General features: G+C 45.1%; 1 protein-coding gene across 3 annotated transcripts; it reads left to right on the top strand.

Moving 5' to 3' along the window:
* The first annotated feature begins 1,623 nt into the window (after window positions 1–1,623).
* Window positions 1,624–26,786, top strand: LOC115320072 (endothelial zinc finger protein induced by tumor necrosis factor alpha). 3 transcript variants are annotated; one of them, XM_040212352.3, is made up of 4 exons: window positions 1,624–1,928; window positions 7,228–7,833; window positions 16,244–16,911; window positions 19,798–21,150. In XM_040212352.3, exons 1-3 carry the CDS (start codon window positions 1,772–1,774, stop codon window positions 16,720–16,722), a joined length of 1,242 nt encoding a protein of 413 aa, XP_040068286.1. In that variant the 5' UTR covers window positions 1,624–1,771; the 3' UTR covers window positions 16,723–16,911; window positions 19,798–21,150. The 3 variants fall into 3 exon arrangements, with proteins under 3 accessions (XP_040068286.1, XP_040357572.1, XP_040068287.1); XM_040501638.2 differs by having other exon boundaries at window positions 1,847–1,928; window positions 4,861–7,833; XM_040212353.3 differs by lacking the exons at window positions 1,624–1,928; window positions 7,228–7,833; window positions 19,798–21,150 and adding exons at window positions 21,729–22,334; window positions 25,847–26,786 and having other exon boundaries at window positions 16,739–16,911.
* Window positions 26,787–27,019: the final 233 nt, after the last annotated feature.

The raw sequence follows: 27,019 nt of genomic DNA, 5'->3' as shown, positions 1-27,019 counted from the left end.
TTATCAAAGTGACAGCCGTGTATGTGGGAATGCCATTCGGACCTTGCTCGCACGTGTTGGTCTCACCATGGCAGGGCAAGGGGAGATAGCATTACCAACAGAGCGTGGTTGTCGATTAGACATGGTGGCATGTGCGACCAGTGACGTGACGCTGCACAGAGGGTAGGGGGGGTAAGCAGTGCACTAACACTTGTTTCCTCCTCCCCCCTCTGTATAATAGTGGAGGCGGTGTAGTGGGGTCGGACCTCCGTCTTGGTAGGATGGTCTAGCCCGGTCGTTCTCAGCCACTCTCCTTTCAAGGATCCCTTCTGGATCAATGGAAGGGAGGGTGGACCCAACCTGCCACAGGGGAGTGGTGTTTTGGATGATTACAATTAGTACCAAGGGGCAAACCAACTTTGAAGCTTTGGAACAGAATGGTCAGTCCTACTAACTTGGCACACATGGTACGGTTATTTAGCTTTGTGGGACAACCAGCATCAATAAAAAAAAAAATGGTTGATTGCTCGGCTTTACTAACATTCAGAGGCTTTGGGGAGCCCAAGTAGTCCTTCAGGGACCCCTAAGGGACTGCGGACCCTCGTTTGAGAACCACTGGTCGAGCCGATGCAAAAGCATTTCAAGGTCAGATTCTGCACGGCCGCATTTTCAGAAAAAACTATGCATTGCCAACGAAGAAGACTTGTACGGATGAGGGAGACAAGTCCTTTATATGTTCGCAATTTCCTCGCCAATTGTCACATTGGTCATTATTCCAATAGAAAGTGCTGCCCATTCGAGACCCCACCAAGTGCCATTGCACCTTCGTTGGACTCCACGAAACGTCTGAGCCGGGCAGTTTTTTAAAAATTCTATATAAACATAAAATGTTGCAGTCGAATCCCACTAGAAGCAAATAACATTTCCTCACAAAATTTGTGCAGCGACAATGTATTTTTAACTCCTTATGCATTGTCCGAAGAAGGTGGCATGTAAAAAATCTGTCTTTACACTCGATATTGTGGCTTTTGAAGTCGCCAAACGGGCAAAAAAAGTGCAGATGCCTCGCAAACCACCGCTCGAAGCGCGACCTTCAGCTCGGGGTTGCTGGAAACGGCAATGACGTAAACATTGTTTGACGGTAATAACCATACAGAGTAGTGTAGCCGCCGGTATGCCACACGTCCAAGCCTGTCGCGTGGGATTGCCGACTCATCCTGCCCTCGCCTTCCTTCCGAGCAGCAGACGATGAGCAAGACCTAGACGAAGACGCCGCCGCGACGCGGGTGAAGGGCATGCGCACCTTCACCTGCGACGTCTGCGGCTACTGGTCCCAGAACGAGAACATCCTGATGCGGCACCGCAGGGACCACTCCGAGGCCAGGCCCACGCAGTGCCACGTGTGCAACGAGGAGTTTCCCCGGCTCTCTCTGCTCCACCAGCACGTGTGGACGCACGCCAGCCCCCGGCCGTACCAGTGCGAGCTGTGCCTCGCACGGTTCCGGCACAGGGGCACCACCGTGGACCACCTGAGGACGCACACGGGCGAGCGCCCGTTCCTCTGCGTGGTCTGCGGCAGGTGGTTCACCACCAAGACGACCCTGGCCAGCCACACCAAGACGCACGCGAAGGGGAAGTCGTTTGCCTGCCACCTGTGTTCGGAAGTGTTTGGGCAGAAGATCTCGCTGCAGACCCACTTGAGGACCCACGTGCGCAAGTGGCCGTCTCGCCGTGGGGCCCAGGGCATGCGCGTTTACCGAATCCTCAAAAGTGGTCTCCCGATTTCCGTCCAATGACGTCTCAGAGGCGGAGGCAGGGGTGGGACAGCTGCGCCAATTGCACCATTTTGATACGTTTGCAATTTGCTGTTTCCGGCAGCACCAAAAGTGCAAAGTCGTCGAAAATTGAGCCACGTAGCACCAAGAATTACGGCGACGCCAGATTTGGTGGTGAGTGGAAGCGATGTGGACAACCTTGGCTGTTCTGTCGCGAGGTGGCGCAAGGCACCGCCCGATTCGTTAATTCAGCCATATTTGTCCATCCATTCATTCGTCCAATGAATTCAATGGGTAGATCCATAGATCCTAGCCATTGTATCGTTGCGTCGTATGTCATACATGCCACGATGTGTGATATCACTATAGCATGTAGCTTTAATGTTCTTGAGTTGTGCCCCTTCATTTTTAATCGAAATTTGTTCCTAAAATAAGTAGAATTCTTCATGCAATTTCAGATATTTTTTGGTAAAGTTCTATTTGTCACTTTCAACACTCGTATACAAACCGTCCGTGGTGGTCGGCTTCCTTTGTGGGAGGCAGCCACATCAGCGCCAGGCGGGTTCTTTCTCTCTTCTTGTCTTTCTTTAATACTTCATATTTTTAAGGGTAACTTTTGGGGGCTAACGTGGGAACGTGTTCACGCTTGCTATAACGGCTCGGGGCAGAAAGCCTGAAAGTAGAATTCACCGGGGTTAGCGAACTGTTAAAAACGGTTGCCATTCGAGGAAGGGAGGACGTGAATCAGGCAGATGGCTAGAAAGGGGGAGGGGGGGGGGGGGGAGGCCCAGGCCCCTCCTGAAATCTTCCCTTTTGCTGGGGCTTCCTCTCCCCTTCCCCCTGATACAGCATTTTGTCATAGGTGCCCCCCCCCCCCCCCCGGATCAAAATCCTGGCTACGTGCCTGAAGTGAATGCACCCTTATTTTTGACTATGTTGTTTCGTTATGTTACGAAAATGTTTGGTAAACCTGGGGCGCAAGGACGTAGTGCAATTGTCTGCATCTGTATATTTCGAACTTGTGCGCTTCCTTCGTCTATCTTGCACCTTCCCTATGCAAGATGTAAAGAGAGTAAAGCAAAATGAGTACCAACGCTTTTACTGATAGCGTATAGCGCATTTGATGTTGGGGATGCGAGATATGGTACAACCGGCTCCGAGCCTACGTGGAGGCATTCTGTTCAGTCTCGTGTTATCGTGCACATGCCAGGGAGCAAGCTCATCGTCTCTAATGGGCGACAACATTGAACCCAGGAACGGCTCTGGACCTCGCCCTTGGAGTCGGTGCGAGCAGGTCTGTAAACTGCGGGGGATGGGGCAGTTCAGTGAAGCAGAGAGTGAGGAGGTCGCAGTTGGCTTGTGCTTCCAGCGAAACAATGCGGCAGATAGCTGTGGATGCTGAAGACAGCGCACGGAAGCCTGGCAGGCTACAGTTGAGGCTGAGGTTAGGTGCGATTGAGCTGTGAGGGCAGTTGTTTTGAACATTTTTTTTTCTGGGCCTCATTGGAGCACACTACTCTTGTCAAAGCACTCGGCCAAAGGGCAACAAAGTTGTAACATTCACTCGAGTGCCTTTCAATCCAGCTTTACTTTTCTTAGTTGTCATTTGAGTTCATTTGCTTGGATTCAATCTGCTTTTATACTTTTTGTTTGTGAGCATTTGCCCATTTTCTGCGGTGAAAACAGCAAACCACTATAGTGCGTTGCGACTCAAGAAGGTAGGGTGAGGGTAAGACAGTAAATGGGAGGAGGAATCGTACTGAGTGCTGGAGAGGAGAGGGAAAAACTTCCTCTTGTCTTTAGCGTGCCGCCTGCTTCCTCCCCAGCCACCCTTAGACCATCTCACTCAGTACAAAATTATCTGATGGAGAATACATTTGTTAATTTTAATGTTGCTTGTGGTTGGGTTGCAGTCTGGTTCGATTACTGTAAAATAGCGGGCAAGCGCCCACTCAAAATGTAGAGATAATCGCGAAAAAATGGGGGATGGGTGCTTGTCCGGTCGTCAATTTTACATATCGATGTACTATGCATATTCTCTCGGATCTTAAAAATTTGGTTATGGGCGCTTAGTGCGGAATGGGCGGGTGCGCAGTTTTTTACGGTAAGTGGAGTAAAGCCCATTGTGATGCACTGTCAAAGTCGTCGCTAATTTGGCTTTTCTTTTTTTGAGAACGCAAAACCATTGGGAGCTTAGAGGCAATTTGGCATTATTTTCTTAAAAATTATATAATTTAGTACTGTTATGTACTGTTATGATTGCTAGATGGCTGTTAATATCTCTTGAAGGTTCATTCTTTACAATTGTTTTGATTTCTGTTTTAGAATAAACCCTGCAGATTATCCTTATTTACAAAACTGGCATATCTCAGCAAAGTTTGTCTGATCCTATCTGTTAGTGGGCTGCTCAGCTCTTAGACAGGAATAAAATCTATCCTAATGGCTTTTTTTTTTTTTTTAATTACAATGATTAAAGGTCAGAACAGAGTTGATTGAATTGCATCTAGCAACCTTGTATTTTTGTACTGTGTGATCAAACTTTGTTGTGGGGTCGAACATTGCGTATGCAAGAAGCAGGACTTGGGTTTTTTTGGAAGCTTTTCTGCTACTCCTTTCAATGCTTGTATTAAGAGTTCACCAATGCTATCCTGGGAAGTGTTGCTTTCCATCTTGTGAAACTTGTCTTGATGATATATGTGATACACAGTCTAACTCACTAGATTAACTTGGTTGCTTGTAATCTTCTGTCATTTCCATTGGTTAATACAGATGCAGAGTGCTAAACTACTGTCCCTCTTTGTGTGGATGTTCCAGACGGCTCAGCTTTCTACACGGACTATTGAATATGATGTAACCAAAGGTTATTAACTTGACCTCTGGTTTGTTAGTCACCCAAACGCTTCTTTGTAGGCTACATTTGAACATACTTTTACCGCAATTACCTAGTTGCGACGCAGCTTCATTGTTTTATCAAAATGCTGGATGCTGAGGTGCCACGATGTAACCGCCAGTGTGCCAGGAGTAGCGTCGAAGTGACCTACTTGTGCGCCACTTAACTTGTGTCTCGCACCAACACCTATTGCACCTTCGTCTTTCTTTTCCCCAGACAGGTGACAAAGTTCAAGCATTAGACAGTGAACCTCGACAAAGAGCTGTGGATGCGCCGCTAAGACTGAAAATATGATGGTGCACCACCCGAGCTCCGGCAGCTTCAGTGCATCGTCTGCAGTGACAAGTTCCTTTTTTGTTTTCTGCTCGACGAGCTCGAACAGTCGCATGTTTTCAGCCACCGTAAAATACCAAGCACGCGCCCATTTCGCAACAAGCGTTTCAAACATCTTGCAACATTCCAAATGTAAGCAAAGGATACATCGGGCACCCAGCCCAGCAATCTTTTCAGCCCACTAAGCTAACCAAGATGCTCTTTTGCGTTGGTTGCCTTTCTAGAAGGTTGGTACAAAGTGGTAAATCTTGACGCAAGAGCACCAGCACGAAGCAGGCGCGACGAGTGTAGTTAAAATTTGGGGGTTCTGCCAGAACCTTGCTTCGTGAGATGAAGCAATGGCCTTTTCTATGATGTGCCCGTTGTGCTCTTTCCCGGTTGTTGAACCTAACAAGTGTCCCATTTTGTCCGAACTATATTTACGGTTGAAGCTTGCTCGGTATTTAACACTGACATGCTCTTCGAATTTGTCTCGACTAGTTGGCAGAATTCTTCGCCATAGGTCAGCTTCATTCGTTTTCAAACCTTGTGCACATCTCACCACACTCCTCATGTTTCTTTTAGTTTTGTTAGAGGTGCGTGCTTCGAACATGCAGCTTAGCCCTGTGTTTGACTGCGCTCGTACTTGGGGTTTCTTTATGGTTTCTTCACAAGTAGGCAAGTTTTACTTTGCCCGAAATGTGATGTCTAGATGTTGTGATTAGGTGCTCAATGTTTTGAAGTTGAGTACTGAAGTTAACCCTTTTGATCTGCCCTATGAACATTATTTCTGAATATCTGATGTTGTGTGTGAGTAGGCATCTTCAAGGGATATAATCTATCTCATTACTTTTTTTGATTGTGAAGTAGGTAGTCTGATCACATAGCAGTTCATTCAAAGGCAGCAGTGAACCTTTGATTTTCATACAGTACACTAACATGTAGTTCAACATGGTACATGTATTATGCAGGACTTGTGCGATCTGGCAGTTTGTGTGTGAATCTTTCATGCGCTCATATTTGGATTGCCTCGATGCTACACTGGGAAGTGTTTTTCCATCGTGAAACTTTGGTCTTGCAGAAGTTCCCTTTGAAAGTGATGCTTATGCTAGTAACAGAGTAAATTCAGTTGCTGGTAATTGCCATAATTTCTTTTTGACAATGGCAAAAGTGTTACTTCTGTTAGGAGTGTTTCTCTTGTTTACTCTTCTGATGTATATGATAATCTGCTGCACTTTACTTGGTCCCATTTTGGTGGAAAAAAAAAAAGAAGTAACCAAGATGAACTACCGTTTTGTCTGTTTCGTCTACCACCCATTAGCTACTTCGTGAGCCATGTGTGAGCATGCTTGTAGTTTGTGGGTTTTTAACACAGAGCATTACGCATGCTCACGTTTATGGGCCTGGCCCAAGTGCAACAAGATTTTAAAATATGAGCCCTATGAAACCTCGTTAATAATTAACCCCAACCAAACCTGTCAAGTACTTTGACGTTAGCCTTATGCCTTGTTTAAGCTTGCGGAAGGGAGACTTGCCGCCAGCTGGATTCGAACCTCTGCAGGTTCATTGTGAGCACCTTAATTGTAGCCCTGCATGCGTTACCAGCTGGACGTTTCAAGTGTCAGGGTGCCTCGTTTAATAGCGATAGCTTCATATAGGAACCCATTGCGAATTTTTCTTGCTCTTGTTGGTCTTGCTGCCTGACGTCACAATGTTGTGGGACGTCTCGTGTCACCTGACATCACGATTTCTCCGCTTGATTTAATGGTGAAATATATCTGCTAATTTCCGATAGGAAGCGCTGCTCATTGAAAACCCTTCTGGGTGCTATCGTACCTTTATTGCATATTGCCGCTTTCATGACCTAGAAAGAACACACTCCTCCGTACTTCTAGAAGATTCGAATTTACTCTTACCCCTCGTGTAAAAGATAAGGAGGTCAACATGGTGTTCGAGCATCAGTCTCGTCCTAGCTCACTCTCGAATATTCTAGGTTGAATATTTGAGACGCCGTCTGTTGTAGGAAAGGGGTCAAGCGTGGCCTTGCCGACTCACACTCTGTGGCATTGCGACGCTGCGATGTTCGCTGCTGCTGTTTCAACTCTCGTTTTTTCTTTTGTTTCTGGCTTGGCGATTAAACCTGAACTTTCAGTTTTACTATTCTTGATCCTTTTTATCCGTGACAATATCTAAGCCGAGTGATTTATTTTACTGTTGTTGCCTTGCACTCGTACTCATTCCATCTTCATCATCCCCCACCCCACCCCCCAGATGACGAGGAACAAGGACTCGACTCCGACAGCAGCGGCGACAAGACCTCGAGGCAACCAAGAGAGGGCATGCACACCTTTAGCTGCGACCTCTGCAACTTCCACGACTACAACGAAAACCACGTGCTGCTTCATCGGCTGTGCCACGTCGGACCGCCGCCGCTGCGCTGCCACGTCTGCAGCGACGAGTTCCGCCTGCTGGTCTCGCTGAGCCGCCACATGCGGCTGCACCTCAGTGCCAAGCCGTACCAGTGCGGCGTCTGCTCGGCGCGCTTCAGGGTGTCCCGCAACTTCAGGGCCCACCTGCGGACCCACACGGGGGAACGGCCGTTCACGTGCGGGCATTGTCGCAAGTCGTTTGCGCAGAAGGCCGGCCTGAACCTGCACTTGATGACGCACACGGGGGCGAGGGCCTTCACCTGCCACCTCTGCCCGCAGGCGTTCGTCGCCAAGTCGGCGCTGGTGAAGCACGTCGAGTTGCACTTTGGAGTGCGGGCGGCGGTCGAGGAGACCGCTGTGCCGGGCGGTCCAAACTGGGCGGAGGAAACGCAAGGAAAGCAAGGAGACGCCGCAGCACGGTCAGGCAGCGGGAACCCGTCGCAATCTAGCAAGTACCTTTGGCGTCTTCTTGGCTCATAATTGCTGACGAGGGTTTGCACAATTTCAAAAAGAAGGTCTACAAAAGTTTTTTTTGCTTTTTTCAAATTTTTTTATTTTTATTTTGAATAATATTAAATATGGGTCTATCGGCATCGGAAGAATATTTCCGTAAAATAAATTCTCTCGGGAAAGAATTTATTTTACGCAAACGTTGGTTTGAGTTGTTCCACGCCCAACATACCAAACGTTGCGCTAGGCTATTTATGATTTTTGAAATTCATGGCTTTTTACCCCCAAGATCCTCAATCATTTCTTAAAAAAATTATTGGCGAAAAATATTTTTTGATGGTGCGAGCATTGTTCTTAACTCTAAATTGGGTGCCAAATAAGGCATTATTCAGTAATTTAGTAAAAATGGGATTTTTTTAAAAACGCTCCACAATCGTCTTTGTAAAATTTGAACTGTTTTTAGCTTGCTTTCTTATGTTAATTAAACAATTTTTATTGTTAAAATATACAAAAAAGCCATGTTTTGTTTTTTTAAGTTCTCTTTGCACCTGGCATTGTTAAATTTTTGTTTTGAAAGCCCTGTAGATTTATTACAAATAAAAATGTTTGAATGTCAACTTCTATATTTTTTTCTCGCTTTGGACAAAACATTTTTGGATTAATCTTTCATGAATGCAGTGCAATAAACTCTTCAATTTTTTATTTTCACATTTTTAATTAGGCCACCTCAGGGTATAATAAGTGGCTGTTGAGGCAGCAGGACTGACTTGTTCACAACTTCAGAATTTTTTTGAAGTATTTTGTTGTACTGCTTTAAACATTTTTTATTCATAATACATCTACAGGGCTTTCAATAGAAAAAGATATACAGTGTAGACCGCATATAACGTATGTCGCGGGAGTCGCGAAAATCCACACCATAAGCAGTACCGCGCTATAACCAAAACATCATTTTTTCATGCCAAAATGCATGCCATCATACAACTTACCTTTGTAAAAGAATTTATTTTGTGTTAGGTTAAAAATAAAGCTTAGTTTGAGGAAAGTCTTTACTTCACCAGACTAGTACACTTCTCTCTCAAGTGTGTCACATATTTTAAAAGAAATGAGCGACTTTTGCCTGGCGCAGCCTTTTAACGGCATCGCGGGTTGCGGACGGACGTTGCGAGCGTTCAGGATTGCTGATTCCCTAATCACTTTTCTCCGGTGATGAAAACGCGTGAAAATTCGTAGCCTTTACACGGTACGCACCAGTAGTACCTTAACTTGAGCACAGGCATGAAATACTCCAAATAAGAAATCCAGGCGATGTTCGAAAACACAAATGCTTAGAAAGCATCACTATAGTCGAAGTAAACAAACACAACGACACGGGCGTTTCTGCCGTCTTGAGAGTGCCGCCACAACATCGCCGCACGAGTAGTGTGGATCTTCGCTTTTAGTACGTGCTGGGTTATCATAGCGACACACAACGAAAATTCACAATCAAGGATAGCGCTTTTACGCGGAACGATGAGCTTCTACCACGCCGTCTACGTCGACGATCAAAACCGACGCCATGTTTGCGGATAGAAGCAGCCGGCCGGCCCGCGACCGGCATGTAACGCGAGCAAACACTTCTCCTCGACCTGCGATTGGTCTGTTGTTGCGGTTATTTTCAACGTTTCCAACGCAGCAGAGGGACGCATGCACGTGAACAACACGTGCATGCGTCCCTCCGTCGCTATGGCAACTGAAGCCTCTCTCTTCGCTTCTCCCCACTTCTTCGAGCAACCTCCTTGCCCTGCAAGTGCCGCTTGTGGCTCGCGCCGTTATCTAGTGTCGCACAGGGAAGCGTGCTCTCTGCGTCGGTCAGTCGGCATGGTCGCCGGTTCCGAAAACCACACTGTAACCGGTATTTCCCTTCGCGTGCCTGCATTTTAAGCGGTATGTAATTACATGGACTTCTATGGGAGGCAAACCGGTGGTTTAAAAAAGCCGCATTATACCCGGTCCTGCACTGTAAGCGGTTACGTTGTAAGTGGTCTATACTGTAATTGTTAGGTGCAAAGCGATAATTAAACTATAAAATTTAGATAAGTACTACTTGTTTTGCATTTCGTTAATTTTTTTACAATATTTTAAGAATAAAAATAGCATAATTATCACAATATAGCATGGTAAACACTGTTCTACTTTCATTAAATAAATAGTGAAGCGTAGATATTAGAGGAAAGCTGAAGGCTTTTTGAAAAAAAAACGAGTTTATGGTTGATCCTGACGTGTTTGTGCCTGCTGAGACCAAATATCTCAACCATTTGACACAAAATAGTCACTAAACACGAATAAAAGCGAGGAAAACAGAAGCGATCGCCGCAGTGGCACGGCCCTGGCTAGTCACGCGTTCTGTGCCACTACGTCATGAAAGGTTCACCTCGATTCTCACTTGCTTCATTGCTTGCGGAAGTAGTCGGGCGCCGAGGCTACTGCTCTTTTTAAGTCGGGTTCGGCTTCTGATTTTTCAAATCTTTCGGTGGATCCAAAAAGGGAATGTGTCCGGAGGGCCTTTTACATGGCGGAGTATCGTATTTACTCGCATAATAAAAACATTTGTATAATAAACGCACCCCCCACAACGGGCATCAATATTTTAACTTTTTTTTTTTCCCCTCCCGTAATCAATGCAGCTCTAATTTTTGGATCCGAGAGTCTCGAATTGCGTCCAGTTTAGCAAGCCACCAAGCCAGTTTTCTTTTGCCGCCAAGTGTTCAGGCCAGGTCAAGCCAAACCAAGCCACTCTCATAATGGCCTCAGGTGCGTAGTTGCGGTAGTTACGGAAGTAACCAACAGTTACCGAAGTAATCAACCTTGAAACCAAGTGTAGCACACGCTTGACGAAGCTTGGGTCCTGCAATTGCCAAGCTCCAGACATTCTTTGCCTATCGGATGCATTGATGTCAACAAACAAGCCGTCGTCTATGGTCCGCTTTCGGACAGTGAAATAGTGAAAGTGGTTAGGCCTAATTTCACATGCTCGGGGTAAATGCGTTTATTTTTAACCTGCACAGCAAGGTCCGCTATGCTGGAGCCCGAGAGTGCCTGGTCGCCTCTCCGACTTGACCTCTGCGAGCAGGCTTCTGAGGTCAGCAGTTTGACTTCGTACGAGTTCTCCGTGAACGAAACTTGATCCATGCGAGGTGGATTCCGCGGTCGGAGGTTGGACTTCACACTCTTATAAGGGTAGTCGCGGATATACCTGAAGGATATACCTGAGTCTGCCCTCCAGATACTAGCAATATATATTGCCCAAGAAGGAATGTGTTGCTTTTCGTGCCGAGTGAGCTCCTGAGTGAGCTTCCTAGGGCACTTTTTCTTCCTCAAAAGGCACCCCGAAAGCGCCCTAAAAAGGTTTGCAATTTATAAAGCATGGTTATTGTGGCGCGCACCCGACCAGCCGTGGGTGTGCCTCCCTCACTGGAGACATGCCACAGTACCTTGCTGTTTCATATTGGCACCTAATATGACATTTGCACTAAGTGTGTAAATGCAAAAATTTTACCCCGTGTAATGAACCGCCCCCCCCCCCCCAAGTACCCAAATATGTGTAAATGTTTCGGGGAAAAAAGTATGTTCATTATGTGAGTAATGAGCTTTGCCGACAGCATTGCAGCTGTCGACAAAGCAGAAAAATTACCCCTGCAGTAATAAAGGCAGACACGAGGAACCGCTTGCGCCGACGTGACATGGCCAGCTTCGTACGTTGTGGAACCTACTGGCTGCTATTTATTGTAATGCAAAACGTTGACAATAAAAGGACGGGGCGCGTCGAGTCAGCGTGACCCTCCCCTCCAATTGACGGGGCGCGTCGGGTCAGCCTGACCCTCCAATTGACAGGGCGCGTCGGGTCGGATCAGCGTGACCCTCCCCAAAACAACCACCGGAGGACAAGAATTCGGCACACATCGGCCTTCATGCTTAGCAGCTGCTGGACTCGTGAGCGTGCAGGTTGCATTGTTTACCAAGGCTGAAGCGGATTGAATGGAGAGTATAACCGGCTTGGGACAACGGGAGAGCTTCCCCTGAGATGAGACGGGTGATGCGACAGGGTCGTCGTTCTGCCACCACGATGCACTTGCATACTTTGCGAATAGGTGCGCGGAAGGTCCATCCTTGTGATAGCGGTACACTCTGCTACATTTTATTTGTTTGCCACCAATTATTATGCAATTACAGCTTTAGAAAATGCGGAAACGTGTGCCAGGCAGCCCTCAATTTGATGTCGAACTCGTGAAAGCTTCCTGGGCCTACATTCACACACACCTCCCAAGATTTGTTGACTTGATTAGACCACCACCAAGCGTTATCATCGTCCGATCAAATTTCTACAGCACAAAGAACCATTGCATGACGCAGAAACTTTATACAAAACACATTGCGTAACGTGTAAAAAAAATTACTCAATTCACTACAGAACGTCAGTGCTTTGTATCTCCAGAAAGCGCTCCTGAAGAGAATATTTATGTACCCATGAAAGGAAAATAACAAAATTTTTGTTTGTGTTTATAAGATATGTGACCTCAAATAGTATCAGCTACTGTAAAGAAAAAAAGGTCCATGCTGAAACAAGTTGCACAGTGAAAGTCTCCCAAGGCAGCGGAGTAGATTAAAAAAACTGAATAAGACAATCTTGGTTTACGGAGTCGGTCCGGGAAATATGGTCACTTCAACGATATAATGAGAAACCAAAACTAAAACACTAATATAAGGCGGTTAACGCAAAAGAGCCATTGGAAACCCGCTATTTGGCTACATGATCATGGCTTTTCCAACACACTGCACACAACTAACAACTAGGGGTGTGCGAATATTAGAATATCTAAATTGAATAGAAAGTTCCCGAATAATTCGATTCGAGAATCGAATTCCTAGCATTCGGTCACTCAAATAATCAGTGTATTTGGCCAAAGAAGCGCGGAGCTGACAAAAAAGACATTTTTTTTCAATGATAGCACCGTGATGTTAGACAGACCATGCGAGAAACACCTCTTGGTCCTACCATTCCACAAAAATCTAACGCACAGGTTAGAAAAAAGAAAAGTAACGAACACCAGAAAGTTCATAGCACGCAGATTTACTCACGATCGTGAAATAATCTACCCTTGAATCACAACCGAAACATCCCGTTTGCACCGCTTCCAGAGAGGAACTGTTGGAGGCCGGAATTCCGCGCCATGCCCAATTCTTTGAACACGTAAAGCCCCTCGTTTCAAATTAAAGCGCCGATGTAGAACACACTTGCCGCACTCACAGAAATCGACAACTGCACGATCACAGAAACAAAACCACGTAAACCACGCCGAAGAAACCAGCTGAGTTGCCGTCGTCATTCTTTTGGAACCGCAAGCCGCAAATTCTGACTTGGAACGAAAAAATAGTGTGCCTAGGATTTGAGAGGGTTTCCAACCGCTCGATGGCTGCGTTTGAATTAAGAACTGCGAAAAGGTGACGAAAAAACCTAAGCGTCGATTGGGCAGGCGTTGTCACTCTTTCGTTTGCTCGCGCTCACCTTCTTTCCACACGACAACACAACACATGCGCACTTGCGACCAATCTGCGTTGGAGCAGTCTCCGCGGTTTCAGTTTCGCTTGCTCCCTCTTTTAAATCTAGGCTCTCTAAAACAGGGTAGATGGACGGAGGAACGTGTGCATAGTGGCAGTTGGACGGTGACTTGCGCCACCTACCCACATGTTTTTTTTTCTTACTTCCGATTATATTGTTTAATCCTGTTTACTCAGATTTAACCCCTATCTGTTTATTTATGTGAAATAAAATCCCGGGTGCCCTTTTTCTTCCTTGAAATTGAGACCAAATATCGCAAAATGCCCTTTTTCTGAGATATATATATATAAAAAACGGACATGTGGCGGCGTTAGGTCCTGCTTTTAACGAGAAAAAAGGGCACGAGTGGCTGTAACTTTGGGTTTTCTTGTGACGCTTAGGTAGATAGATTATGTTTGTGCCATAAAATTGGATCTTTAGTGTCCAACGTCCATCAGCAACTGCTTTTTTTTTTTTTTTAACCAGAATTTTTATACATTTTGGCTTTTGTTTTGTTTGAGATGCGTATTCTGCTCCAGGCACATACTCTGCACATACAATAATCTCATTTGCAGCACTCTGAAAAATTCCTACGAACAAAATCACTATTCTATTCAATATTCGGCTTTTTTTTTCTTAATTCAATTTGGTATTCAATTCGAAAACTACTATTCGGTATTTGCACACCCCTGCTAATAATGTAGTAGCTTTTTTTCTAGAACAGTCAACTTATAATTCCTACCTAGTTTCGTCTCCACTTTGAGTGTGCCTTTTGATGCGCTAAATTGCCTTCTTACCTTCACAGATGGTCAACAGAGCGTTGGGTTCAGGCGAGCCTTCTTCAGACCCAAACACGTACATACATTGTTTTCATATGCACATAAGAACACGTCCAGATCAGAAAACTGGCTACTTGCTCAAACTCGTCTGTGCGCTTAGCGGGAACCGATCCCTTTGAAATCTTGGTGTGGGGGAAAGGCCGGTAAGCGGGGAGAGCAACTGCAATGAGCGCTACACATGAGTACGGCATTGTGCAACAGTGCGAGTCAGTTGCTTCAGCGCCACAAATATTCTGCAAACCCCTGAAAAAACAAGAGAACAGTCAACACATCAGGCGACTGAGTCAATAGCACGACCGGTCAACATATAAAAAAAAAGCAAGCGCTATATGGCGGCAGAACGGCGACGGCTCGAAAAGTCAGTAGAGCAGCCTACGAGCGCAGCCAGCTGCAACGGGGTCCCCGCCAGAACTTTTGTGACGTTGGTTGATGGGCTTCCTCCTCTCTCCCCTTTCTCTGCTTCGGAGAGGCATGGCTTCATTGCTACTTTGAAGGCACTTTTCCAGTTAATATGCGCATAAAAGGACTAAACCAATTTAATATTCATGATGTCTGAAGTCTAATTAACCAGGCTCGGGTGTTTTTCTTCATATTTAAATCCGCTTCAGCTTCCCTTTAAAACCACGCTCATGGCATAAAACAAACAAAAAATTTTGCCGAAAATATTTCAGAAAAAGGTTAAGGGCCTTGGGAAAAGAAGCCGTGAATTTTCTTTTAAAGGGCTCCTGAAAAGAAAAGAAAAAGTTTTAAACAGTCTGGTTGGGACACGTGTGTCAAAAAAGTTATGTTAAGTGAAAAAAAAATAATTTTAGAGCAGTATTGATGGCACGAGACAAAATTTAGCCAGTAGTCGCCTCCTTTCCTCTTGTTTTCTCGGCATTTCGGGGGTGTACAGGAGAGGTAAATCGGCTTGGCCATCAGGTTGAGGTGGAGAGAATGTGTGACCATTCTGTAACGTGGTGGACTTTGCGCAGAGCTTAAAATAAATCTCGTGCCGTCAATATTGCTCTAAAAAGCTTTCTTTTGCGTAAAATTAATTTTTTTATTTCGTGTCCCAACCAGATTGCTTAAATAAACATTTTTTTTCTTTTCTGAGGTCCTTTATAAATCGAAAATAGTCGAGCGCAACATCTGCGACGTTCGGCGTGGAATGGCCCAGGTGTGAACTCAAATTGGCCGAGAAAAAGTTTGTAATTATTTATGGGTATAAACTGAAATAAACGTAGTGTAAAAGTTTGTAGGCGTGATCTAAAATACATCCAGAAAAAGTTTGTGACCATTCGTCTGTGTGAACTCGAATACGTTTAGAGAAAGCCTATGATTTCAATCAGACGCTTTGAGTGGCTGAAACCCAAGCGAGCGATTGAGTCCTGGGCTTGCGGAGGGGCGTTTGCCGACGTCCTCGTAGGTTTGTTCCCGCGCGACAATGCACAACGCTTCACTACACCAAAGCCTCCAAAAAATTCTTGCTAGATGAAAGGTTGTAGCGCTGTGCAGGAGAGATTGTGGCGTGCTAGACGAATTTTGAAAGAACCTTCTTTACATGGACTGGAAGGAGTACTAGAACCTGCCGCGTGTCAGCCGGGCAAAGTTCTTGCAGCTTCTATCACGTGTTTCTGCGTGTGGGAGCAAGAACTGTGAGACAGCACAGACCAGCTAGCGAACAAAAACAAAACAAAAAGCGCAATGACAAAAGGTTTATAGGGATAGGTCTACAAAGACCCATGAGCCGCACTTGGGCCGCCAAAGAGTCGCAGGAGGCTCGTGCGACGCGGTTTGGCCACCCCTGGTCTATGTCATCGGTCGATTAATTTAAAATCTCTCCGTAAGGCCTACGGTTATGAAGGGTATTGAACTAAACCAAACAAAGAAAATAAAGCTCGTCGAAATATCCGATGCCGAGGTGCCTTGAGGCAACCGCCGGCTTAGCACCTTACGTCGTACCGTGTGGAAGTCGCGACTTACTCCGCCTTCACCTTCCCTCCGACCAGCCGACGAGGAACGGGACTCGGACGAGGACGATGCCAGGACGCAGCTCAAGCTGATGCGCACCTTCGTTTGTGAAATCTGCGGCTACGCCAGCCAGAACGAGAACATCATGATGCGCCACCGCAGGGACCACGCTGGGATGAGGCACCTGCAGTGCCATGTGTGCCACAGAGAGTTCTCGGAGTCCTCCCTGCTCAACGCACACATGTGGACGCACGCCACCACCCGACCCTACCAGTGCAACCAGTGTCGCCTACGTTTCCGGAACAAGGGGCACCTCAGGGACCACGTCCGGACGCACACCGGAGAGCGGCCGTTCGCCTGCGGCTTCTGCGGCGAGAAGTTCCGCCGGAAGACCACCCTGGCCAGCCACACCTTGAGGCACACGGGGGAGAAGCCATTTGCATGTCACCTGTGCCCGGAGACATTCGTGCGTAATAGCGCGCTGCAGAACCACCTCGAGATGCACGAGAGCAATTAGCGATTCGAGCGTCTGCAATGACCGGCGGCATGGTCTTCCTTTTTTTTTTCTTCTTTCATACTTTCTTTTTGTGCCGTCTGCGTTTTTGAAGTTCCTACCGGGGCTGGTGCAAGGACACGGTGTCACACTGAGTGCAGTTGCTGCGACAGCTTGGAAAGGAAGATTTGACAGTAGAATTCATCCGAGGCGGTAAGCTATTCAGAACTCTTACCTTTTTAGAGATGGAGAGCTTCGCTCCCTTTTCTTGTAAGGATCATCAAGTCAAATATTTAATTCATAGGGGATTGTAAAATAGTTTGATATATCAATAATTCTATATACAAAAGTATGTTAAATTAAGCTCGAGTTGAAATTTTCTGGCATCTCTGCTAATACCGAAGGTCGCGACAAACGGAAACTCACCAAATATAGCATCCAAGAGCCACTAAATACAGTAGAGCATAGTTTGCGGAGACTGCAAACACCGCGCTTACATGCACGCCTGGCCGGTACCTCCACACAGCATAAGCGACAAAACATGAAAATAATAATAAAAAAACATGAAAGAAAAATGGAAAAACGAGACACGTTAACAAAACTCACAGCCTTTCCACTCTGGTGAAGTAGAAAGACTAGCGAAGCTGTATTATGGTGGGAATGAAGTAATTGTTGGCCGTAAGTCGTTGTTGCCATCGCTCATAGATGGCGGTAGCTGTCCAGAGTTTTGTGTCATCATTGGTTTGCTGGCAGACACGATACTGGGGAAACTAGCCCTAAGCAGCATTGCTGTAAAATCTTTTTATTCATAGAAAAAAGTTAAGCAAGCAACAAAAAAGAAAGCTCGCTAAATTCAGGCAACAAAAGAAGGAAGGCAAAAAAAAAAGGACAAAGCAATAATGGCAAAAGTAAAAGGTAAACAAAGAAAAAAAGAAAGTTACTAAATTCAAACAGCAAAAAAAAAAAAAAAGGCAAAGCAATTAGGGCAAAAGAAAAAGGTAAACAAAGATAAGCCCTTCAAAGTGCATTGCACAACCGTTGTTGCCGCAGTACTCAACTTGCAGAAGACTTTTTTTTGTTTGCTTATTTTATTTTGGGGCTTGGCAGTTACCGGCATCAGCAGTGGCATCAGCAGGCCTGGGTTGGAAAGATGTGGTGTAATTATCTTCACCTTTTGCAAGCTTGTTATCTCGTTACCTTTATAAATTCAAAGCTTCATCGAAGCACACATTTGCTCTTAAAGCTTTCCAACCCATAACATTCACTTTAGTGCCATTTAGTCCAGCTTTACTTTTCTTCGTTGTCATCTGAGTACATTTCCTTGGGTTCAATATGCTTTTATACTTATTGTTTGTGAGCATTGGGCCAGTTACTGCAGTGAAAACAACAAACCATTAATATAGTGTTTTTTCTTAAATCATCTCACTCGGTACGAAAATATCTGAGGCAGAACGACATTCATTAATTTTTATGTTGCTTCTTGTGGTTGGGATACAGTCTGGTTCGATAAAGTGGAGTAAAGCCGATTGTGACTCACTATCAAAGTCGTCCCTAACTTAACTTTTCTTGAAAACTCGTAACCATTGGCAGCTTCGAGGCAATTTGGAAATATTATTTTAAAATGATATAAATGAGTTACTTGTATTGTGTTGTATTGTTCTGCAATGATTGCTAGATGGCTGTTACTATAACTTGAAGGTTCATTGTCTATAATGGACCTTTTTCAAGTAACGAGCGCCGTCTGGGGAGCTGTCTGCGGACTACAATAGAAGAGCAGCCCAACATGCCTCTGCTTGTCAAAACACATTGGCATCGTGTCATTGTATCGGTTTTCAGTGCTTTTTATACCTCATACTACCGATGCTAAAAAACGAAGTGTTGAAATGGACTAAATATGCACGAAGATAGATGCTGACAATGTTGCTGTCGCCATTTTTGCAGGGCACCGCGTCCCGGTGTCCTGCAAAAATGTCGACAGCGGGAGTGTATGCGTGCGCAGAAACTTACTGGAAAAAGGTTTATTTTCTTGATTTCTGTTCTATAATGAACCCTGCAGATTGTCCTTATTTACAAAAATGGCATACCTGAGCAAAGTTTGTCTGTACCTGTCTGTTGGTGTGCTGATCAGCTTTTAGAAAGCAGTAAAATCCATCCTAATGGCTTGTTTTCTTTTAATTTAAATGATTAAAGGTCAGAACCGAATTTATTGAATTGCAACAGGCAACCTTCTATCTTTGTACTATGTGATAAAGCTTGTGGTCAAACGTATTATATATAACAAGCAGGACTTGGGTTTCTTGGAAGCTTTTCTGTTATTACTTTCAATGCTTATCATTTAGGCTACACCAATGCTCTCCTGGAAACTGTTGCTTTTCGCGTTTTGAAACTTATGTTTTGGTGATATAGTAAGTGATAAACAGGCTAATTTGCAAGATTAGCTTGATTGCTTGTAATCTTGGTCATTTCCATTGGTTAATACAGATGCGAGGTGCAAAACTACTCTCCTTCTTTCTGTGGGTGTTCCAGATGGTTCAGCTTTCTACTAGTTGGGTGATTGAAAATGATGTAACCAAAGCTTTTTAACTTGACTTCTGGTTTGTTCACCACCCTAACGGTCCTTTTTAGGCTACCTTTGAACATGCATGTAGTCTACTGATTTTGTACATTGCCTACTTTATAGACTGCTGCATGTCACCTTTCATATTTTACAGCAGCTACCTAAACCTGTGTTCACCTCAAGAACCATAGTAAAAGAAGTCTGGCTCCTTGGAGCATTGCCAATTCCCCCTTTATGTGGATAATTAAAATATATGTAAGTGCATTATGTTATCTTATCAAGACTTACACATTCCAAACGCCAAAAGCATTGCTTTTTCTTCCGACAACCAAATCTCGGTGAGAACAACTTTGCACAAACAATGTGCAAAACTTGCTTTTTTTTCTAGGTGAAAACAGGTATAGTGACAACCCAATTTGCTTTGCTTTATCAAAATGTAGGATGGTGAAATGCCAGGAGTGGCGTCGAAGCGCCCTGCTTTGTGCGCCACTAAACTGTCTCGCACCCGCATCCATTGTACCTTCATCTTTCTTTTCTTCCAGACAGGTGACAAATTGCAAACATCAACAGTGAGCGTGACTATGAGCTGTGGATACGCCGCCGAGACTGAAAATATGATGGTTCACCACCAGACCTGCAGTGACTTCAGTGCATCGTCTGCATCGACGAGTTCCCTTTTTGTTTTCCGCTCGACGAGCTCGAACAGTCTCGTGTTTTCAGCCACCCTAAAATACCGAGCACGCGGTCATTTTGCAGTAAGCATTTGAAACATCTTGCGACATTTGAAATGTAAGCAAAGGATGCGTCGAGCGCCCAACCCAGCAATGTTTTCAGCCCACCAAGCTAACCAAGATGCTCTTCTGCATCGGTTGCCTCTCGACAAGGCCGGTACAATGTGATAAATCTTGACACGAGAGCACCAACACGAAGCAGGCTTGACGAGTGTTGTACGGCTGCTTTAAAATTGGGGGTTCTGCCAGAATCTTGCTCCGTGAAATGAGGCAAGGAGCTATCCTACGATGTGATCCTTCTGCTCATTCCCTGTTGTGGAATGTAACAAATGTCCCATTTTGTCCTGATTATATTTATGGTGGAAGTTTGCTCGGTATTTAACGGTAACGTGCTCTGCGAATTTCTCTCAACAAGTTGGCAGAATTCTTGGCCATAGCTCAGCTTCGTTAACTTCCAAAGTTGCGCACGTCTCTCCACACTCTTGAAGTTCCTTTTACTTTTGCTACAGGTGTGTGCTTCAAACATCCAGCTCTCCCGTTACTTAGTCCTGTGTTTGACTGCTTCGTGCCTGTGGTTTTTTATGGTTTCTTTGCAAGTAGGCAAGTGTTACCTTGCCTGAACTGTGTTGTCTAGATGCGATTAGGTGCTAATGTTTTGAAGTCAAGTTCTATGGATTGAAAATTATTTTAATGAATGTGTGATGTGAGTGGGCTAATTGGATCTTCAAGTGATAAAATCTATCTCATTACTAGTTTTTGGATTGTGAAGTGGTCGTATCAGATAGCAGTTCATACGCATGCAACAGTGAACCTTTGATTTTCATAAAATACACCGATATGTGGAAGCTTATGTGTGAATCTCTTATACGCTGATATTTGAATGCCTCGATGCTATACTAGGAAGTGTTCTTCCATTGTGAAACTTCGGTCTTGCAGAAGTGCCCTTTGAAAGTGATACTTATGCTACTAGTACCAAAGTTAACTCAGCTGCTTCTAATTGCCATAATTTTTATTTGACAATGCAAAAGTGTTACTTCTGTTAAGAATGTCAATCTGTTTACTGTTTCGTGGTGCATGATAGTCCACCGCACCTTGGGTTGATGGTCCAGACAATCCCATTTTTGAAAGACCAAAAAGGAAGTAAAGATGCCTTTGTTTTCTCTACCACCCAAATGCTTCTTTTTGAGCCTTGTGTGAGCATGCCATTAGTCTGAGAGTTCTTAACATAGAGCATTGCACATGCTCACATTTATGGGCCTGACCCAAGTGCAACACGATATTAAAATATAAGCCCTTCTGGGTACTATTGTACCTTTATTGCAAATTGTCGCATGCATGACCGAAAAGCAACGCTTCTCTACTTCTAGAAGACTCAAATATACTCTTACCCCTTTGTGTGAAAAAAAGGAGGCCAACATGACATTGAAGCGTCTTACTCGTCCTAGCTCACTCCTGAACATTGCAGTTTGAATATTTGAGACAAGCGTAACCTTGCCGACTCACTCTCTCTGGCAGCCTCGCTCCAGCTAGCTGTTGCACCGATGCTGCGATGTTCACTGCTGCTGTTTCAACGCTCTTTCTTTTGTTTCTGGCATGCCGATTAAACCTTTACTTTCAGTGTTATGATTTTTTATTCTTTTCATCCGTGACAATATCTAAACTGAGTGAGTTATTTTACTGTTGTTGCCTTTCACCAGTGTTCATTCCATCTTCTCCATCCCCTCCTCCCCAACCCCCCCCAGATGACGAGGAACAAGGACTGGACACCGACAGCAGCGGCGACAAAACCTCGAGGCAGCCGAGGGAGGGCATGCACACCTTCTGCTGCGACCTCTGCAACTTCCACGACAACAACGAGAACCACGTGTTGCTTCATCGGCTGTGCCACGTCGGACCGCCGCCGCTGCGCTGCCATGTGTGCAGCGACGAGTTCAACCAGCTGGCCTCGCTGAGCCGCCACATGCGGCTGCACCTCAGCGCCAAGCCGTACCAGTGCGGCGTCTGCTCGGCGCGCTTCAGGGGATGCCGCAACTTCAGGGCCCACCTGCGGACCCACACGGGGGAGCGGCCGTTCACATGCGAACACTGTTGCAAGTCGTTTGCGCAGGAGGCCAGCCTGAACGTGCACATGATGTTGCACACGGGGGCTAGGGCCTTCACCTGCCAAATGTGCCCGCAGGCATTCGGCACTAAGTTGGCGCTAAAGAAGCACGTCGAGTCGCACATTGGGGTCCAGGAGGCGGTCGAGGGAACCGCTCCACCGAGCGGTCCGAGCGGAGTGGAGGAAATGCGAGAGAAGCAACGAGACGCCGCTGCACGGTCGGTCACTGGAAACCCGTCGGAATCTAGCAAGTACCTTTGGCGTCTTCATGGCTCGGAATCGCGCACAAGAGTTTGCACAGTTCCAAAAGGGGCCTACAAAATGTTTTTGTCCTTTCGGCAAATACACATTTGTTTTGAAGAATAATATACGTAAGTCTATCAGCATCATAAGAATATTTCCCTAAAGATTTGTTTAAACGAGATTGCCAATCATCCCCTCCCCTCCCCTTGCTTTACCTCTAGTGAGACAAAGCAGATTGGAGCTGTCACGAAAAAATTTATTTTATGCCATATTCGTAAGTGCGCTGTTTCACGTCAAACGTCCGAGACATTGCGCTGTACCGTTTTTTTATTTTTGAAAAGAAATTCGTGGCTTTTTACCTCGAGGTCGTTAACCTTATTGCAATAAATGTTAGGAGGAAAATTTATTTTTTATGGCACGACATCATATTTAATTCTTAAAATGGGCGGAAAACTAGGCATCATTTAATAATTCAGTAAAAACCTGACTTTTTTTCTAAACGGTTCGCAATTTCTTTTGTAAAATTTCAATAGCTTTTAACTTTCTTCGTTGTGATGATTATGCAATTTTTATTGTTAAAATTTAAGAAATGCAAAGCAATGTGCTGTTGCCTAGTTTTATCGTGCTCATATTTTGTATATCTATGGGGTTCAGATGTTGGGCTTCACACTTCAGTGTGCCTTTATTTGTAAAACTATTCAGTATATTAAGTATTTTTGTTTTGTCTCAGAGCTAGGGAAAACACTTGCTGAAGACATTTACCATCAGGGTTTCCACAAGTTTGTTTCACGCTTGTGTTTCTTTATTATTCAGTTGACACATACAGTCGAGCCAGGTTATATCACACTCAAGTATATTATTGTTTATATCAAACAGTCCAAACGTTCTCTTGAAAATCCCATGTAAAAGTATAGGAGCATTGTCTTTTTGTATCGAAATCCCATGGCGGAGACACTCGATATAGCGAGCAAAGCCCGTTGCTTCTCACGGGGTCCGATTGTACCGGTGTCAAGCACATCACTTGTGTTGCGGAGTTGGCAGACCGCCAAGCCAGCATAGACATGGTAAGATACGCAACCAAAAAGCATTTGTAAAAAAAAAAACAAAAAAAAACCAGTAAATTGTAATAAAAAAAAAAAAAGAACTGGAGGATAATAAAAGCAAGGGGAAGGGCGCGCCCACATACCTAGGGAGAGCAGGGAGTGTCTGCTGTTGGAAGGGTACCCTGCACCGTTTCCCCGAACAGTGCTGATGCTATGGGGCTCCATAGCCCCAAAATAAAAGAAGCAAAAAAAAAAAAAAAAAAAAACGGTTTTCTGCAAGTCAAGTGTCCACAACAACGGTTGTGCAATTGCAGTTTAAACGCCTTATCTTTTTTTTTTTTTTTTGCCGTTATTGCTTTGCTTGTTTTTCTTTTTTGCCTTTCTTTTTTGGTTGCCTGAATTTAGTGAGCTTTTTTTTTGTTGCTTAACTTTTTTATGCGTCTCTTCCCTTTTTTTCTTTTTTTTTATTATTATTTTCGTGTTTCGGCGTTTATGCTGTGTCTTGGCCAGGCACACAGGACGGTGTTGGTGGTCTCCGCCAACTACACTGTGGTGACCTTCGGTATTAGCAGAGACACCAGAAAATTTCAACTCGAGCTTAATTTAACATATTTTTATATATCAAATTTTGATAAACAAAGTGGCTAGGAAAATATTTACCTGTTGGTGTAAAAAATAACTTGAAAATTCAGAAGCTATCACATAATCTATAAATAAACATACTTGAATCAATAAATGTAACAGATTTTGCTGTGCAGACTTAAAATTGAACATTACCAGATAAAAGGCTTATACTAAGAAAACATAGTTACTGATGCTTTTAGCTTTTGGAGCGCAGCTCTTAGGCACCCGTCTCCGGCTTGAGCGGCCTCGCCATCGACGTCACCACGCAATGCATTATGGGACACGTGCCAAAACATCACCGTGACTTCCACTGAAACATTACGTGACGTTTTGGCACCATGCCGAAACATCGCGTGACGATGTGCGTTTCGCGCGGAAAAGAAGGAGGGGAGGGGAGAGTGTATGGTATAGACCTTTTCCACTTCAAGTGGGCATATCCGGTATGGGCGACGAAAAAATATCAAGACGTTTCAACCCACAGATAGTAAAAAAAATAGAGGGGAGGCAAAACGAGAATGTGTGACGGTTACGTTTATGTCCGAAATGTCTTCTGTTGGCGTGGCGACGGCAAAACAATGTTTTCGCCCATACTGGAAGTGACGACAATTTAAGATGGTGGCGCCTTTGCGAAAAAGGTCTATAGGAGGAGAGGCCTACCCTCCCCTCCTTCCCAAAGCTACGCTCTAAATCGGTGTTACAGGAAGTTGTAAACGTCTTTCATCTTTGTTCAGTTAACGTTATGCTCCCAAACTTATTTTGTATATTGTATTTGAAAAATGAAAAAAAAAAAAAAAAAAAAGTCTTTTTTGTTATGTTGAATAAGAGCGCAGCTCTTGAGGAGGGGATGGTACGAAGGGGATGGTATGCCCCTCTTCCTCATCCATACCCTCTCTTCTCTCCTCATCTACTCCTTCTGTGATCTTTGCCTCCTCCCCTCTTCCTCCTCCTCTCGTCTCCTCCTCCCTCATCCTCTTCCTCCTCCTCTCATCTCCTCCTCCCTCATCCTCCTCTCCATCCTCCTCCCTCCCGCACAGTGCATTATGGGAAACGTCCCATAATGCAACATGCGCATCACCGCGGTGCATTGTGGGATGTTTCCCATAATGCACCGCGTGGTTACGCTGACGGCATCGCCGACGTTGCTCAAGCTGGAAACGGGTGCCTAAAAGCTGTGCTCTAAAAAAATCAATGATAAAAAATTTCTTGTCATCTAGATAACAATATATATTGATGGCAATGAGGCATTATTTCAGTGAAAAATGAAAGATTGTTACAAATCTCCATAATGCGAAACTAGAGAGCAGCTCTTGAGGAGGGGGAGGGGAAGGTATGCCCCTCTCCCTCATCCCCTCTCCCTCCCCTCCTCCTCCTCCTTTTTTCTTCTTCTCCCTCTCCTGCTGCTGAATTTGTTCATGAGTGACGTGACACGAATTCGTGAAATCATTTTCCCCGCTAAATTTAGCAGGGAAACTTAATTGCATACCTGCCAAGTTTTAAGAGTTCATCTTATAGTGCCCGCTTTGCAGCACTTTATGCCGCAGCTTGCTTTGCAGCGAGTTGGAGAGAAAGAAAAACTCTATATTTCAATAATTTGTGTAGAAGTTAGTAAACGAAAACGGATTCCTGTTCGGCGTTAAGTGAACATGGAAGGTTTAATGTAAAACTTATTTGTACAAAAGTAAAAAGGTAATTTCATGGTCCCTTTAAGGTTATTGAAATAAATCAAATGAAAATAAGTTCGTCGAAGTGTCGGATGTCGAGGTGCCTCTAGGTAACCGCCAGCTTAGCACCGTACATCGTACCGTGCGGAAGTTTCGACTCACTCGACCTTCGTCTTTCCTCTGAACAGCCGAGGAAGAACAGGATGAGGAGAAGGACGAGGCCGGGCCACAGCTGAAGCTGATCCGCACCTTCGTCTGCGAAGTCTGCGACTACGCCAGCCAGAACGAGAACATCATGATGCGCCACCGGAGATACCACGCCGGGGTGGGGCCCCTGCAGTGCCACGTGTGCCACGAAGAGTTCTCGGAGCCCTCCCTGCTCAACGCACACGTGTCGACGCACGTCACCAACCGGCCCTACCAGTGCGACATGTGCCTCCTGCGTTTCCGGAGCAAGGGGCATCTCAGGGACCACGTGCGGACACACACCAGGGAGCGGCCGTTCACCTGCGGCGTCTGCGGCGAGAAGTTCCGCCACAAGACCACCCTGGCCACTCACACCATGAGGCACACGGGGGAGAAGCCGTTTGCGTGCCACCTGTGCCCAGAGACGTTCTTGCGCAATATCTCGCTGCAGAAGCACCTCCAGACGCACGAGAGCAAGTAACGGTTCGAGCGTCTGCAGTGTCCGGCGGCATGGCAGACTTCTTGTTTTTTTTTATTTCTTTCTTTTTTGTGCCGTCTGCATTTTTTGAGTTTGTACTGGGGTCAGTGCAAGAACACGGTGTCGCACGGCGCGCGCTTGCCGCGGCATCTTGGTGCGAAAGATTCGGCAGTAGAATTCATCCGAGGCGGTAAGCTGTTCGAAACTATTACCTTCCGAGCGACGAAGAACTTTGAATGCGCCTTTTTTGTAAAGATTATTTTGTTATGGAAGTGTCTAGGAGGCTTGGGTTGGAAAGATGTTGTGTAATTATCTTCACCTCTTGCAGGCTCGTTATCTCGTTACCTTTATAAATTCAAAGCTTCATCTCCTTCCTAAGTACTTCCTTCTTCCACCTTCTCAAAGCAAAAAAAAGTTAAGGAAAAAAAAAAAAAAAATGTGGCAGTGCTTTTTTTATTTTTTTTCATAACTTCCAGCAGTTGTCTGGTATTTGAATTTTCGAATAATAGTTTCGAATATTACACTACTCAATATTCACTTTAAGATGAAGTGCAATATTTATATTTTTCAGTGTTGATCGCTCCACTTAGTGCATTACTTACCAAGCACCGGTGCACTGCAATGAAGCAACACCCGCGGAGCTTGCTTCAGTGGGTGTGGCTTCTCTGCAGTGTATCAATGCATGATAAGCGCACTC

The sequence above is a fragment of the Ixodes scapularis genome, unplaced genomic scaffold (assembly GCF_016920785.2).
Source record: "Ixodes scapularis isolate PalLabHiFi unplaced genomic scaffold, ASM1692078v2 PGA_scaffold8__174_contigs__length_109621045, whole genome shotgun sequence".
NCBI classification, from domain to species: Eukaryota; Metazoa; Arthropoda; class Arachnida; order Ixodida; family Ixodidae; genus Ixodes; species Ixodes scapularis.
Note: the sequence above shows the minus strand (reverse complement) of the source record. Positions and strands in the feature narration are given on the sequence as shown.